The sequence below is a fragment of the Gadus macrocephalus genome, chromosome 9 (genome assembly GCF_031168955.1).
Source record: "Gadus macrocephalus chromosome 9, ASM3116895v1".
Classification (NCBI taxonomy): Eukaryota; Metazoa; Chordata; class Actinopteri; order Gadiformes; family Gadidae; genus Gadus; species Gadus macrocephalus.
The window spans coordinates 4,181,738-4,195,089 of NC_082390.1; the positions used below are offsets into that span (position 1 = coordinate 4,181,738).

Genomic DNA, 13,352 nt, shown 5'->3' on the forward strand with positions numbered 1-13,352 from the left:
GTGTATATGCAAGATGGCACGACAGAACCCCACAGAGAGATATATAGGCCTACAGATAGTGAGTAAAAAAATAAATAAGCATTTTTATTTTCTAACACAATACACAATCTTGTTCTCTGTCAGAATCAGAAAAACGTATCGTAAAAAAGCATGTAATGTCTATAGTGAACTGCAGAGAGAAGCAAAACGTTATTTAAGACATTTTCTCGTCGAACAAGAATGGGACACAGAAATAGAGCAGATAGAAAATAATGCTCTATAGGCAAATTATGAAACAACGAGTAATGATTTAATCCACACATTTTCTCGATGTGATACAGCTGGCACAATTCACCGAATCATTTGAAGACACTGTTTTCAATGTAGCATTGGTTTTCTTTAAATGGTCACTGCTTTATAACAACATGCACATATTGAGCTAATTGCGGTTTATAACTTAATTCAAACCTCGTATTGTCCCTCATGTGAAGATCGAATTATAAACGGAATCATCGTACGCTAACTAAATGTATTTGACGACCCTTAACTCTACATGAGCAATACAATCCAGAGCAACCGCATAGATTCCTCTTCTATCCGATGCGGTTCTATGGGGACGAAGCGCATTGTTTTGATAGCAAACATCCCTCGAAAGGTAGCCTAAACGCTACACCTTTCCACCGCAGAGCACTGCTTCTAAAAAGGTTTGTTGTGGGCATGTATCGATCGAATATTTAGGTTGAATGTGAATGTGTGACGAGCAAGTATTTAACCTCTATTCACTCAAACCATGTACCACATTAAAGATTAAGAACAGAGCACTGGACTTGAGGCAAGCTAACAAGCTAACAGGCTTGCCATCTTTTGAGTCCTGTCTAACTGAGAACCGTAATAATGCTTATACGTCTGGCGTTTATTTATTTACTTCTAGCCATACTACAAGATACCGGTGGATACGTGTAGAAAATAAGTTTCTCGTCGGATCTGAATGCACGCAAATCCCGCTTGACAGCAGCTGTTTGCAACTAAATGATCGCTAATGCCTCAGAGCCAGTCAGCTCATTTAATGTACCCCATGGTTGAACACCCGGGATCATAAAACTCCGGGTGTATAATGACGTGTATACGACTCGTAGACTGTAGAGACAGCTTGGTGACACGGATGGATCCTGTGATGCTGGACCAGCTCCTGTTTGTTGTCATCAGTGAGGTTTCCACGCTGGAAACAGCTTCTGCTGTCTGATGGGTTTCTTTATTCAATGTAGTCAGCTGCATGTCAGGTTGGGTTATATGAACAATTGATAGTAATTTCACTAAACTGTGTAAATAAAACCTTAATAGGGATGTTTCTCTAGATGTATACATCTCTGGACATTGAGTCTACGTTTCGCCTAATCTAATAATAAAGCAGACACATTTTTCAATAATATCTCATGTGTTCCATCCCTAACCATATCAATATTATGTTATAATAGTATCACACAATAACAATGTAATGTGATTTTAAGAAGAGCTTGAACGAGGGTGCATATTGTCAAATTGTACCGATCATTTGATAGATCTAGCAGTGTGAAATAGGATTTTAGCCACAGGGGGGCACTGCAACACAACATGGTTCAATGTTTGTTATTCTTGACGATGCTAGAATGGGTTAGGCAGGCAGGGCTTTATATATTCGGAAAGATTCCCGTTTATTATGTTTCTTTGCCTTTAACACGTTTATATGTATACGTTGTATGCAGAGATTAATGCCACAAGCTTATTTGGCTAAATCCAGGATATGACGTCTTCCTATGTGGTTAGAGATGAAATCACCATAATCCTTCTACCTATTTCAAGCTCTCGCCGCAGGCTGTGTGGTGATAATAACCATTTGAGCTATGACTAATAGTTGTGCATGATCATATTTTTTCTGTGCAGTAATTCCCTGTCCCTGCAACCCAAATGTTATCAAATTCCAAGCAAAACGTTGTTACATTCTAAAGAACAGTAATTCGCACTAAGTCTCTTTTCTGACAGAAAATATGTTTGCTGCTGTGGACATGGCACATATTTCCTCAGCATTCAAAGCTCTTGAAACAGAGTTTTAACATTAACTCTTGGATTAACCGAGAGTTTGGACTTTCGATTTTGTCTATACACATTGCACATGGCCATACATTCCTTCCTAATCAGAGAAATCCTTGACCTGTCAATTTTTTGGGATTGGTTTGGTTGGATGACGTACAGGGGTCAAGTCATTCTGAATCCAGAATACATTCTGCTGATCTGGGCAGCATCCATGCCCTGTGGCATCACGGTTCTCCCCACACTTCAACACTCTCTCTCGCTCTGTCTCCCACCTGACCAACTGTCAGTCCATGTTGGCCACACTTCGCTCGGACTCTTGGCAAAAAAGCTGAACGTGTAACCTCACGCTATACGCTGAGGGCTTATCGTTCCTATGCTAACCGTGATATGTTGTTATATTTTGTGTCTAGGCCTGTCTTGTTGGCCGAGGAGTCATGGATGAGCAGACAGGCTCGCCTGGGGCGACGACCGACAACAGCAGCCAGAGAAATGGAGAAGAGGTGAGAGGCGGACTCACAGGGTGCCAGAATGATGTTCATCACAATGCATCCTGGGATTGTTTGGTGGCGATTCTCACCCATTTTGTGATTCCTCTAGGGCGAGCGTTGCACTGCTGTTCAATCCTAAATCTGTGTAAATATGCCACAACCTAGTCTAATCCAAACGTTGTTCTGCCACATCCTGTTTGAGAAACACTGTGGCAGATTAAAAAACACAGTTATGTGTCCCCATAATGAAAAAGTAATTTCACGATAATTACTAAACAATGACCTACCTCTACACCACAAGAAACATATCAATAACATTGCTATGCTTAATGACATCCGGAAAGGAGTCATTGCGATGTGTTATGATGCGGAAGTCCTATATATATATCCCTAGGTCCTTAAATATGCTATCCAAGAACTACGTGGACTCGAACAGTGGGGGCTGCGTGCCTTCCTAGGAGTGTTTGCATTGTCAAATGAACAATCTCCGTATGTCGACATGCACACAAAACCGCCAACCAATCGGGTTCTTAATCAAGCTTCAACATTTTAATCATTAACTTTAATGGTAACAACCTGCTGCGATTACAGGCCATTCCATTTATTTCCTGGAGCATCAATTAGATTAAGTATTTTGCCATATCGTCCATATACAATGTCATTTGAACAAGTTAATTGCATCATGGTCTCTGTATCTATTATGCGCCTGCATCAAAAGCTCAGTCGCGTGACATCCATGTTTTACCGGTAAACAACTGATTCCCCAGATACGGAAACAAGAACCCCTTTGTGCAACGGCTCACTGTCCAACGCACTTTTGGACTTTTCAGGCGATGTCTTTTATGATGGTTCGAGGGGCGTTATTGCCACAATAAAATAATTAAGTATTCAAACATTCATGTTGCGCTGATGGCCGGTATAACCGCTGTAATCAGAATGTCAATGAGGTCGTATTTTGTTAATCCCAGATGGCTAAGGAGGGTGCCCCGGGACAGAAGCAACATTGAGTAAGGATGAAAATAAGACAAAGAATACACAGAACTCCCTCTAGAGTGCAACTATAATCGAACGAATCAAACCAAGAGATACCGCAGGAATACCCAGCTCTACTGTAGGTTAGGGCTTTGACTCCGAACTTTATCCGAATATAATTTGAATATCAAAAAATAAATCAAAATTCAAACGAATATTAGGCAGCCCTTAATATTCAAACCTGTTATGGGCAGGCGAAGTGGGAGAGACGTCGGAGAACCCGACGCAGTCTATTCATAATATTGTAATGACCACGGAAGAGGCAGTGAATGAAGTATTAATTAGACAGCGATTTATTAGAAACCTAATAAACCGTTGGAACGCGCAAGACCGGTAACCATAGCAACGCGGTAAACAAACCTCGCGAAGCCCAATCCAGGTCTTACTGAAGGCATTTAATGGTCAAAATATTATTAATAAATATTCGAATATATTCAAACATTAATAAAAAAAAACGAACTTCGAATATGATTTTTGGGCAAAAGTCAAAGCCCTACTGTAGGTATGCCAGGGTAGGCAGACTGCAGGTAAGCCGAGCTCTTCAGCCTAGCCCTACCGCAGGTGTGCCCAGACAGCCTACTGCAGGAATGCCTTACTCTCCTGGCTAGCTCTGCTGCCACTATGCCCAGGTGCTAGGGATGGGCAAAATGATTCTTTTCCGGGAAACTAGTACTTTCAGTTCAGTTCACTATAACGATTTGTTTATTTGATTCGGTCGTTTTGATTCGTTCGTTACGTCAGATTCCATCTTAAAAAAAATAAATAAAATAAAATAAAATTTTTATAATTCTTGACGGATAGGACCGTCAAGAACGCAGTCCGCCGTTTGGAGATGCCTGCTATATAGTATATCGAACGTCCCACCAATATTTATACCACTTGCTTACTCTCTATATTTCATTCATGGTTTTACATTTATAATTTTATTTTACTTTACATTTAATTCTTCATTGTTCAGGCATTACAGAACTTGCATGGTCATAAATAAAAAATACGAACTGCAGTTTAATTTCTTTGTTTGTTCTTAAATTGATGTAGAATGGAGCAAAGACTCCTGGGAATGGGAAATGCGTTTATCCAATAAACAGATGGAGGGTTAGGCAGACAGAGAAAGCGCGCATATTCGACGGTACCGCCTTGTCATTGGTTTACCCAGGTGCCATTCCAACACCATTGCTACCTCTCATTGGCTGAATCTTTGAGCACGTTGTAGACTCAATCAATATAAGTCGCGGGGAGACGGAGCTCTGTTCGTTTGTATATTTTATTTTCGTGACCATATGTTTGGTTTATGTTAAAAAAAAAAAAAGAATCAAAGAACCAGTTCTTCTTGTTTTGGGGAACCAGTTCTTGTCGTTCACGTTCGGGATTCGTTCGTTGTAACGAATCAGTCGCGACCGACACATCCCTACCAGGTGCGTCTAGCTTTTCAGCCTAGCTCTGCTACAGGTGTGCCCAGGTATGCCTACTTCTTATGCCAGCTTCCTTTAAACAACGTCGTCGTCCCCCCCCCCCCTCCCCGCTGCAGAAGCCCCGGCGCGGCAGCTGGACAAAGGCCAAGCGGAAGAAGCCCCTGAAGGACAGCAACGCCCCCAAGGCGCCGCTCACGGGCTACGTGCGCTTCATGAACGACCGGCGGGAGCAGCTGCGGGCGGACCGGCCCGACGTGCCCTTCCCGGAGATCACCCGCATGCTGGGCAACGAGTGGAGCAAGCTGCCCCCCGAGGACAAGCAGGTCAGTGGGGAGGGGGGAGAGAGAGCGGTGGAGGGAGGGAGGGAGGAAGGGATGCGTGTCGATAATACCGCAGCAACAACAAAAGAGGCAAAGCACAACAAAACAAATGACGAAATAAAGAAAAAGGGCCCAAACTTGCTTGCGTTTTTGTTTTTGTTGTGGTATTTTCGACAAGTGGGAATCGGGTTTGGCAGAGTTTGTGTTCAGTGAGTCGGCAAATATTTGGGTCGTTTTTTTGTACGCTGCAGCGCAAGGCCTGGCATCTGGTGGAGCGGCTTCCGAGGAGCCCAGACGTCATTTGTCCGTCCCACAGGAGGACAGATTGCTGTATTTTTTTTGTCTCTACACCAATCTGTGTTGCTCGCTCTGTGTTGGCCCAATGTTTCCCGATTAATTGTCTCTTGTTTCGCTTGTTTGGCCTAGAGTGCTTTAGCCTATTTTCCTCGTTACCTTGGAGGTGCTTTTTCAATAGTCCAAAACTAACGGTAATTATTATGTTATGTGCTTAGCTGATTTTACAAGGCGCGCTTGCATTTTGATTCAATTATTATTCTAGTAGCAATTCGCTACTAGAATACCAGCAGAAGTACAATCCCGATTTCTTCTGTGTTATTCTTCTTTAGTCCTTGGATGGAACGAAAAGTCTAAAGCATATTCAACATGCGACGTGCAAACAACCTTCATAGCAGCAACCTTCATAGCAACGCTGATAGCCCTCTGATCGATGCTCTTTCATACCTGACTACAGGATGCAGAGACAATGAGTTTCATGCAAATCCTTTAAAATAACATCCTTTCCACACAGCACCTCATAATCACTTTCACAGACTCACAGGATGTGATGCGGGACGACATAATCTATATGTAAATGTATCAACGGGAGGAAACGTCTCCTATGCAGCCAACCTAATTGGCCGCTCTCCCAGTATCCACCGTACCCTTATTCTACAACCGACAGCTTTTTATTCCAAAGTGCACACCCTCCAGGATTTCCCCCCCTTTTTCGTCAAGTTCTACTTAAAGCGTAATACTGAGTGTCACTTTGTCAGTGACACGCATAATGGCATCGCGGACATTGGCGATAGCAGCCTACTAGGACTTGTAGATGGGCTTAGCTGTCAGGGGAGCTAGGTCGAAGAACGCTGCAGTTTAATGAAGCACCTTCCTCGTGATAGGAGCACCTTTGCATAATGATGGACTCTGTTGGGATGATAGGTTTTCTCTTCCAAAGTGTGGAGTGAATGGCAGTTGTTGAATGTTCAATGAGTTAATTTTGGAACACACACACACACACACACACACACACACACACACACACACACACACACACACACACACACACACACACACACACACACACACACACACACACACACACAGTTTTTTTCTTCCATCCTTATTGCAACATACAGATACTAGACCCTCACACAAAGCATGATTCCTCTCCACCTCTTGATCTCCTCCTTCCACCTCCCCAGCGTTACCTGGAGGAGGCGGAGCGGGACAAGGAGCGCTACATGCGGGAGCTGGAGAAGTACCAGAAGACGGAGGCCTACAAGCACTTCACCCGCAAGGTGCAGGAGAAGCAGAAGGGCAAGAGGCACCGGACAGGTGGGCCGTCTGATGATCTCCTCCTCCTCCTCCTCCTCCATCTCCATGTCCCCCCCCCCCTCCTCCATCTCCATGTCCTCCTCCTCCTCCTCCTCCTCCTCCTCCTCCTCCACAGGCTGAACTCACTCTTCTGAGAACACCGTGTTCGAGAAGAGCCGCACGGAGGGTCAAGACGTTAATCCCTTCCGAGCTGCCAGTGTTTAAACGTCCAGGTGTACACCAGGGGGCAGTATAGCTTACCCAAAAAAACAAATGTATAAACTGTGAGGCGTTGCTAAGCTCTGGAAGGATCTTTGCACACGAGTTCCGTGGAGAAGTGTGATGTGGGCTTCGGGAGCACTTGGGATAAGATAAGACTTTATGATTCCCTGGAGGTAAATAAGGTGTTTAAGCAGCTGTTTACAGAACTATAAACGGTGCAGGTCAAGGCAAAAGCTCACCAAAGATAAACGGATAAGATAACGATGTATACACATGCCTTCATGAGCCGAGGGTACTGCCGGCTACTGGGGTCCGGAGTGTAGTAGAATAAAGTTAAAAAAGACGAGATATAGATCTACATCTATCAATGGGCTGTTGTTTACATTGGTGGAGCTGTGGTTGCATTGGTGGAATAAAATACGATTTATTTCCATTTTAAGGCTTGATACTCCGGCAGCCTCGTCCTCTTGCTGTCCCCCACCCCCAGGCCAACAGGGCTGTGTAACATTGACCTAGAACTTGTGTTTCTTTTCTTCTCAGAGGGCGGACACCAGGTCACCATCGACAACCATCATGAGGTGAGTTATCTTCGCCCACTCCTCGAGTGACTTCATTCTCAGTGTAAGGCCGGAGACCCTTTGAGTTTCATTGATGTCTATTACACCACCCTGCCTGCTGTGTCACTACTCCATGCAACTCTATAGGGAACGTCGTGAGGTTGACCTCACACCATGTTATAATGCTATGGTGAAACACAATGCTCGGCCCCGGCCTCTGTTGACTTCGTCAATAGTATGTTCTTGCAAACAAGGAGGCTGCTGTTTCAGGATAGCATTCCTAGGACCCTTCTGTAGATTGAAATGCTGCTTTTATCCAAATCACTAAAGTTTCAAAGGTTTATTCCACCCAATTGCTCCTCAAGCTGCATCATCCTCCAGTACAGGAATATACTCTTGGTTCTGCTACACAATTGAATTGTCTGCCTTTGCTTCCTGGCCCTTCTGTTCTGCAACCATTTCAATATCTTGTCAATCTAATTTTACACCCCCCGGAATGTATTGAATGAATCAATCTCACAGCTGAACCCAAGTCACAGATCGATTTTTCATAAACTTGAATCCCAATGCGTTTCCACTCTAAGCAGTGCCTTTATTTTACTTTACGGAAAAGTGCCTGCGTGTAATTGAATGCCTCCTTATAAACCCACAGTGCATTCGCCAGCCTCCTGCCTTCGCATTTGTCCTCGCTCACCAAATCATTGTTTGAGCGCTGGAGTTGCTCTGATCCTCTTTGGGGCGGTTGTGTTTGCTCAGGATCAAGTGTTGTAATTAAGGTTTCTGAAAATCGTTTTTTAACTGGGGAGGGTTATGTCGAGCGGTGGCTTGGTGTTTCTTTGTATTCCTCTGGGAACATCGGCTCGGAATTGTTTGTTTTTGAGGGCAAGTGGGAAGCAGAATGCAGCCTTTAAAAAATGAATATGTTCAAGTGTTCTCTTGTGAAGAAGCATCTATTTATTCAGCTGAATTGCACTTTGGCTAAACGCATAATTTGTATGATTAGGAGGTATTAATGCCAGAGGGATTTTTTTGTAACAGCTAAAAACAGGCTTCTGATAATAGTAGTATCAGTGATGGCTGGCGTTGTAGCCTATAGTCCATCCAGCGATAGTCTCAGTCCATTTCCACATCCCTCTCAGAATGCTGTGCTCAACGTCCTCTGACTTTCCTCCACAAAGACCAACCATGTAGCCGGTTAAACTTTCAGGACTTGTTCACCACATGAGTCAGACTGCCTCTTTAAAACCTGCTCCACCTTCTCCGTCTCTGCCCCCAGAAGGACGTGGAGGGGAAGGAGAGGTCCGTGTTTGACATCCCCATCTTCACAGAAGAGTTCCTCAACCACAGCAAAGGTAAGGGGAACCTGAACGCACGGCAAGCTACCTTCCAGGTGCTACAGGCTGTTGGTAAGGGGAGGGATTTACTAAACCCCTGTTTCAGGTATTCTCCTAGAGTTTTAGAAGTCTTCTGACACTCTCTCTCTGTCACCAACGGTTGGTGATGTGAAACTCCAATCTTTGTGGTGCATTTGCAGAATCGATTCACCGACCGTAATCCATTCAAGGTGTGATGATCGAGTTCTCCACGTCGTATTATGCTCCAGGGAGCTGAATCACTAACAGTATTTACCTAACTTGAGTTTATGGTTTACCATTATTAATGATTGGCTTAACCCCAAGTCATTGACCCCGTTTATTAACATGCATTGTAGACGCACTGACTCAAGGTTCTGCATCTCTGTCTGTTGCATGCACACACGCGTTAAAGGTAACCTATTATGCCAACAGGTGTGAGTGTGATTAGCCGGTACAAGCCGTTTTGCCTCGTCTGACATCATAGGTGGGTGTGTCCACCTAGATGTATGACGGATAGATGAGCAACGTTTGCTCAATTCCAAAAGTATTCCAACTAGGGCTTTGACTCCGGACTTCGTTATTCGAATATAATCTGAATATCAAAAAATAAATCAAAATTCGAACCAATATTAGGCAGCCCTTAATATTCGAACCTGTTATGGGCAGGCCAAGAGGGAGAGACGTCGGAGAACCCGACGCAGTCTATTCATAATATTGTAACGACCACGGAAGAGGCAGTGAATGAAGTATTGATTAGACAGCGATTTTATTAGAAACCTAATAAACCGTTGGAACACGCAAGACCGGTAGCCATAGCAACGCGGTAAACAAACTTCGCGAAGCCCAATCCAGGTCTTACTGAAGGCATTTGATGGTCAAAATATTATTAATAAATATTTGAATATTAATATTAAATAACAAACTAACTTCGAATATGATTTTTGGGCAAAAGTCAAAGCCCTAATTCCAACCAATCACCGACAAGGGGTGGTGGGTGTGCTGCGGTCATGAGTTTTTACTGGATGCACCAAACACGGAAGGGAGGAACTTTAACATACATGCTCTCTGTACCCCCCCCCCCCCCCCCCCCCAGCCCGCGAGGCCGAGATGCGAGGGCTGCGGAAGACCAACATGGAGTTCGAGGAGCGCAACGCGGCGCTGCAGAAGCACGTGGAGAACATGCGCGGCGCGGTGGACCGGCTGGAGGGCGACGTCATGCAGGAGCGCGGCCGCAACGGCCTGCTGCAGCAGCACCTGGACACCCTGCGGCAGGCGCTCGCCGCCAGCTTCTCCTCCGTCCCACTGCCCGGTGAGGGGGGGGGGGGGTGAGGGAGACTAAGGCCGGGGGTGAGAGGGAGGGTACTAAGGCAGGGGTCGAGGGAGGGAGGAGACTGAGGGTCTGCCACACCACACTGGACCAAGAGTCCCATACCCATGTTCTGTTCTTGCCAGGCGCACACAAGGCGTATACAGGGTGTCAAGCTGTTGTAGCGACGTGTTGTTTGATTAACACTTCAAATGTTTCCAGCCCTACCTGTGTGGCTCTGTCCTGAGACAGAATAACGGACGTAATGTCCTTAAGGCACAGCCCGTTACCACATGAACTCCTTGAATCCTAAAGACATTGGCCTTTTGGATTAACAAGGGCAGAAGGATGCTCTAACGCAAACCTTGGTGCAAAACTCTTCTACTTCAGAGGAATGCCTACCTTTTTTTTGTGGTAATTATGCAGTTTCAGAGAGCTGTGGGAGCCGGATATAACGATGTAATAAAACCCTGCGCTGTGAGCCTTGTTGTCATGGTGATCCTGGCGCTGTCACCGGATAATAGGCCGATTTCTTTTTGCCCACAGCACCAATTTGAGGCCAAAACTCGAGGCACTTTTAGTGAGCACTCGAAAGCCAGGCTGTGAATGCGGGACTCATCACTGTGAATACACGCTACATGGGTTTTTGACATACCACCCATTTTCTATTTCGGAGCACATTTAACGTCTCTTTATATCAAAAAAGCCTTTCTTTAATATCCAATTCCGTGGATAAGGTTTGATCACTTTTTTGACGTGTTGATATGCCAGACGACTTTAATAGCCTTTGATGTTGTTAACAGTATCTGAGTTTTGAAATTACAACCCACACCCCTAACTTGTTGGGTTGCATGCTACATTTTCAGTAGAGCCAGTTTCCAATCCGGTCAATAGTAATTCCCTAATTTTGTCGATTTTTGCACATATCGATATGGACAAATAACCTTGAATCCTTGATGTCCTTCGCTAGCGGCAAGCTTATCTTTGCTAGCGGCTAGCTTTGGGTTTGTTAATGACTAGCTCTGGGTTTGTTACCGACTAGCTTTGGGTTTGTTAACGACTAGCTCTGGGTTTGTTACCGACTAGCTTTGGGTTTGTTAACGACTAGCTCTGGGTTTGTTACCGACTAGCTTTGGGTTTGTTAACATCTAGCTTTGGGTTTGTTAACAGCTAGCTTTATGTTTGTTAAGGGCTAGCTTTGGATTTGCTAACGGCTAACTTTGGGTTTGCTAACGGCTAGCTTTGGGTTTGCCAATGGCTAGCTTTGGGTTTAGTAACGGCTAGCTCTGCGTTTCTCGGAACGCTAGCCGGCGTTCGCTAATGGCTAGTTTTGCTAATGGCTAGTCTTGTGCTTGCTAACGGCCAGCGTGCATTTTGCCCTCCCCAGGCAGTGGAGAGACCCCCACCCTAGACTCTGTGGACTCCTACATGAAGAAGCTCCACAGCATCGTGGTCAGCAACCCCCAGGAGCACGAGGGCCTCATCAACACTGTCCGGGACGTGGTCAACCGCCTGGACAGGTAAACGCCTCTTCTATACGCCAGTGGGGTCGTAGGGGTCGGGGGCCCCACACAGGGCCGCCTGGGGTAGAGATCGCTGACCTATAAGCTTTAGTTGTAGATGCCGGTAGATGCTGGTGGCTGGTTTAAACGATGGAGAGAGCTGTGAAGCGCTGTATTCCAGATGTAAATGTGAGATCAACGCAGGTCAAACTTGAAGCAAGAAGGCCTGGAAAATGAATATTTGATACGCACATTTCATCGTGCATCATTTTTTGTTCTTAACTTCATTGAGCCAATTCACACATGATTCAGATACATGTCTTAAAAGAGCAGGTTGGGATAAGGCATTTTGGAGACTGTGCCTGCGGATATCGGTGATTGAACCAACAACCTTCAGGCTGGAAGTCCATCACCCTAGCCAGCCATTGCACCATCCTAAAGTTACGATGCTATAAGCAAACTTTGTAGCACGATGAACCTTGGGAAAAGTCCTAAACAAGACATTGAGCAGTTTGGCTGTGACAAATGTGTCGGAGCATGACCAGTTAAGTAACACATTCTGTTTTCTGTGACACCCAGATAATTGGACCATTTCACCGAAGTGGAGGTACTTTTGGGAACCAGGAGTAGAGCTGGTATTTCGTCATTCTCATCCTTTTCTTCAGACATAGTTGTTGTGATGTATTTATTTCATGCCTATTACATTTAAGGTTTGTTGTTTTTATACGATTGAAATTTCCGAACTTGTAAGGGGATTACACTGTTATTTTTACTTTGGAGGTTTTGCTTCTGTCATGTTGTCTTAAGTGTTTCAATGTTTTCACTGCAATATTTAGCCATTTTATCATATTATATGTTGTGTGCTATGTAAGAACATTTCTCAGTGGTTTTGTATTCGACATATAAGGAAAACAACATTTTGTTTAGCTATTGTCATGGCCTTTACAAAAATTAACTCTCTCGTGCCATGTCTTTTTTTTCTTATTTGTGGGGGAAAAGAGAAGTTTTTCCAATAAACACATTTACAAAATACTGTAGCTGTTCTGGGCCTGATTAATGATTCATCTAGACTGGAAATATTCAATATAAGTGACATTAATGTGAGTAATGTTTTTTTAACACTAGATGTGTTTTAAAACCCCCAATGCCTGTTTTAATGTGTAATAACATCAGTATAATATTTAGATGTCCTGACATCTCAAGACATCTGTGTGTGTGTGTGTGTGTGTGTGTGTGTGTGTGTGTGTGTGTGTGTGTGTGTGTGTGTGTGTGTGTGTGTGTGTGTGTGTGTGTGTGTGTGTGTGTGTGTGTGTGTGTGTGTGTGTGTGTGTGTGTGTTGTAAGCCAAGTGACTCCCAAACGATTGAAATGGAGTATGCTGATCAAGCAGCTTGTTCTGACTGGGGGTCGGGAATCCATGTTCACCGAACAGCTGACACCGAGATTGTGTGCTCGCAGGAAAATGAACGGACAGATTTGCTTAATAATATAGTTGGTATAATAATATTATGACAATT

At 44.4% G+C, this 13,352-nt stretch overlaps 1 protein-coding gene across 3 annotated transcripts; it reads left to right on the forward strand.

Moving 5' to 3' along the window:
- Nucleotides 1-224: 224 nt before the first annotated feature.
- hmg20a (high mobility group 20A) lies at nucleotides 225-12,868 on the forward strand. Of its 3 annotated transcripts, none has more exons than XM_060060308.1 (9): nucleotides 225-683; nucleotides 2,460-2,549; nucleotides 5,098-5,304; nucleotides 6,783-6,915; nucleotides 7,657-7,694; nucleotides 8,953-9,025; nucleotides 10,122-10,337; nucleotides 11,722-11,854; nucleotides 12,416-12,868. In XM_060060308.1, exons 2-9 carry the CDS (start codon nucleotides 2,484-2,486, stop codon nucleotides 12,417-12,419), a joined length of 870 nt encoding a protein of 289 aa, XP_059916291.1. In that variant the 5' UTR covers nucleotides 225-683; nucleotides 2,460-2,483; the 3' UTR covers nucleotides 12,420-12,868. The 3 variants fall into 3 exon arrangements, with proteins under 3 accessions (XP_059916291.1, XP_059916288.1, XP_059916290.1); XM_060060305.1 differs by having other exon boundaries at nucleotides 534-683; nucleotides 8,950-9,025; XM_060060307.1 differs by lacking the exon at nucleotides 12,416-12,868 and having other exon boundaries at nucleotides 534-683; nucleotides 8,950-9,025; nucleotides 11,722-11,858.
- The last annotated feature ends 484 nt before the right edge of the window (nucleotides 12,869-13,352 follow it).

Bases quoted from the DNA above. Each gene is read 5' to 3' on its own strand.
- hmg20a (XM_060060305.1), top strand. From the start codon at position 2,484: ATGGATGAGCAGACAGGCTCGCCTGGGGCGACGACCGACAACAGCAGC. The intron at 7,695-8,949 runs GTGAGTTATCTT...CTCTGCCCCCAG, and splicing joins CCATCGACAACCATCATGAG to AAGGACGTGGAGGGGAAGGA. The intron at 10,338-11,721 runs GTGAGGGGGGGG...TGCCCTCCCCAG, and splicing joins CTCCTCCGTCCCACTGCCCG to GCAGTGGAGAGACCCCCACC.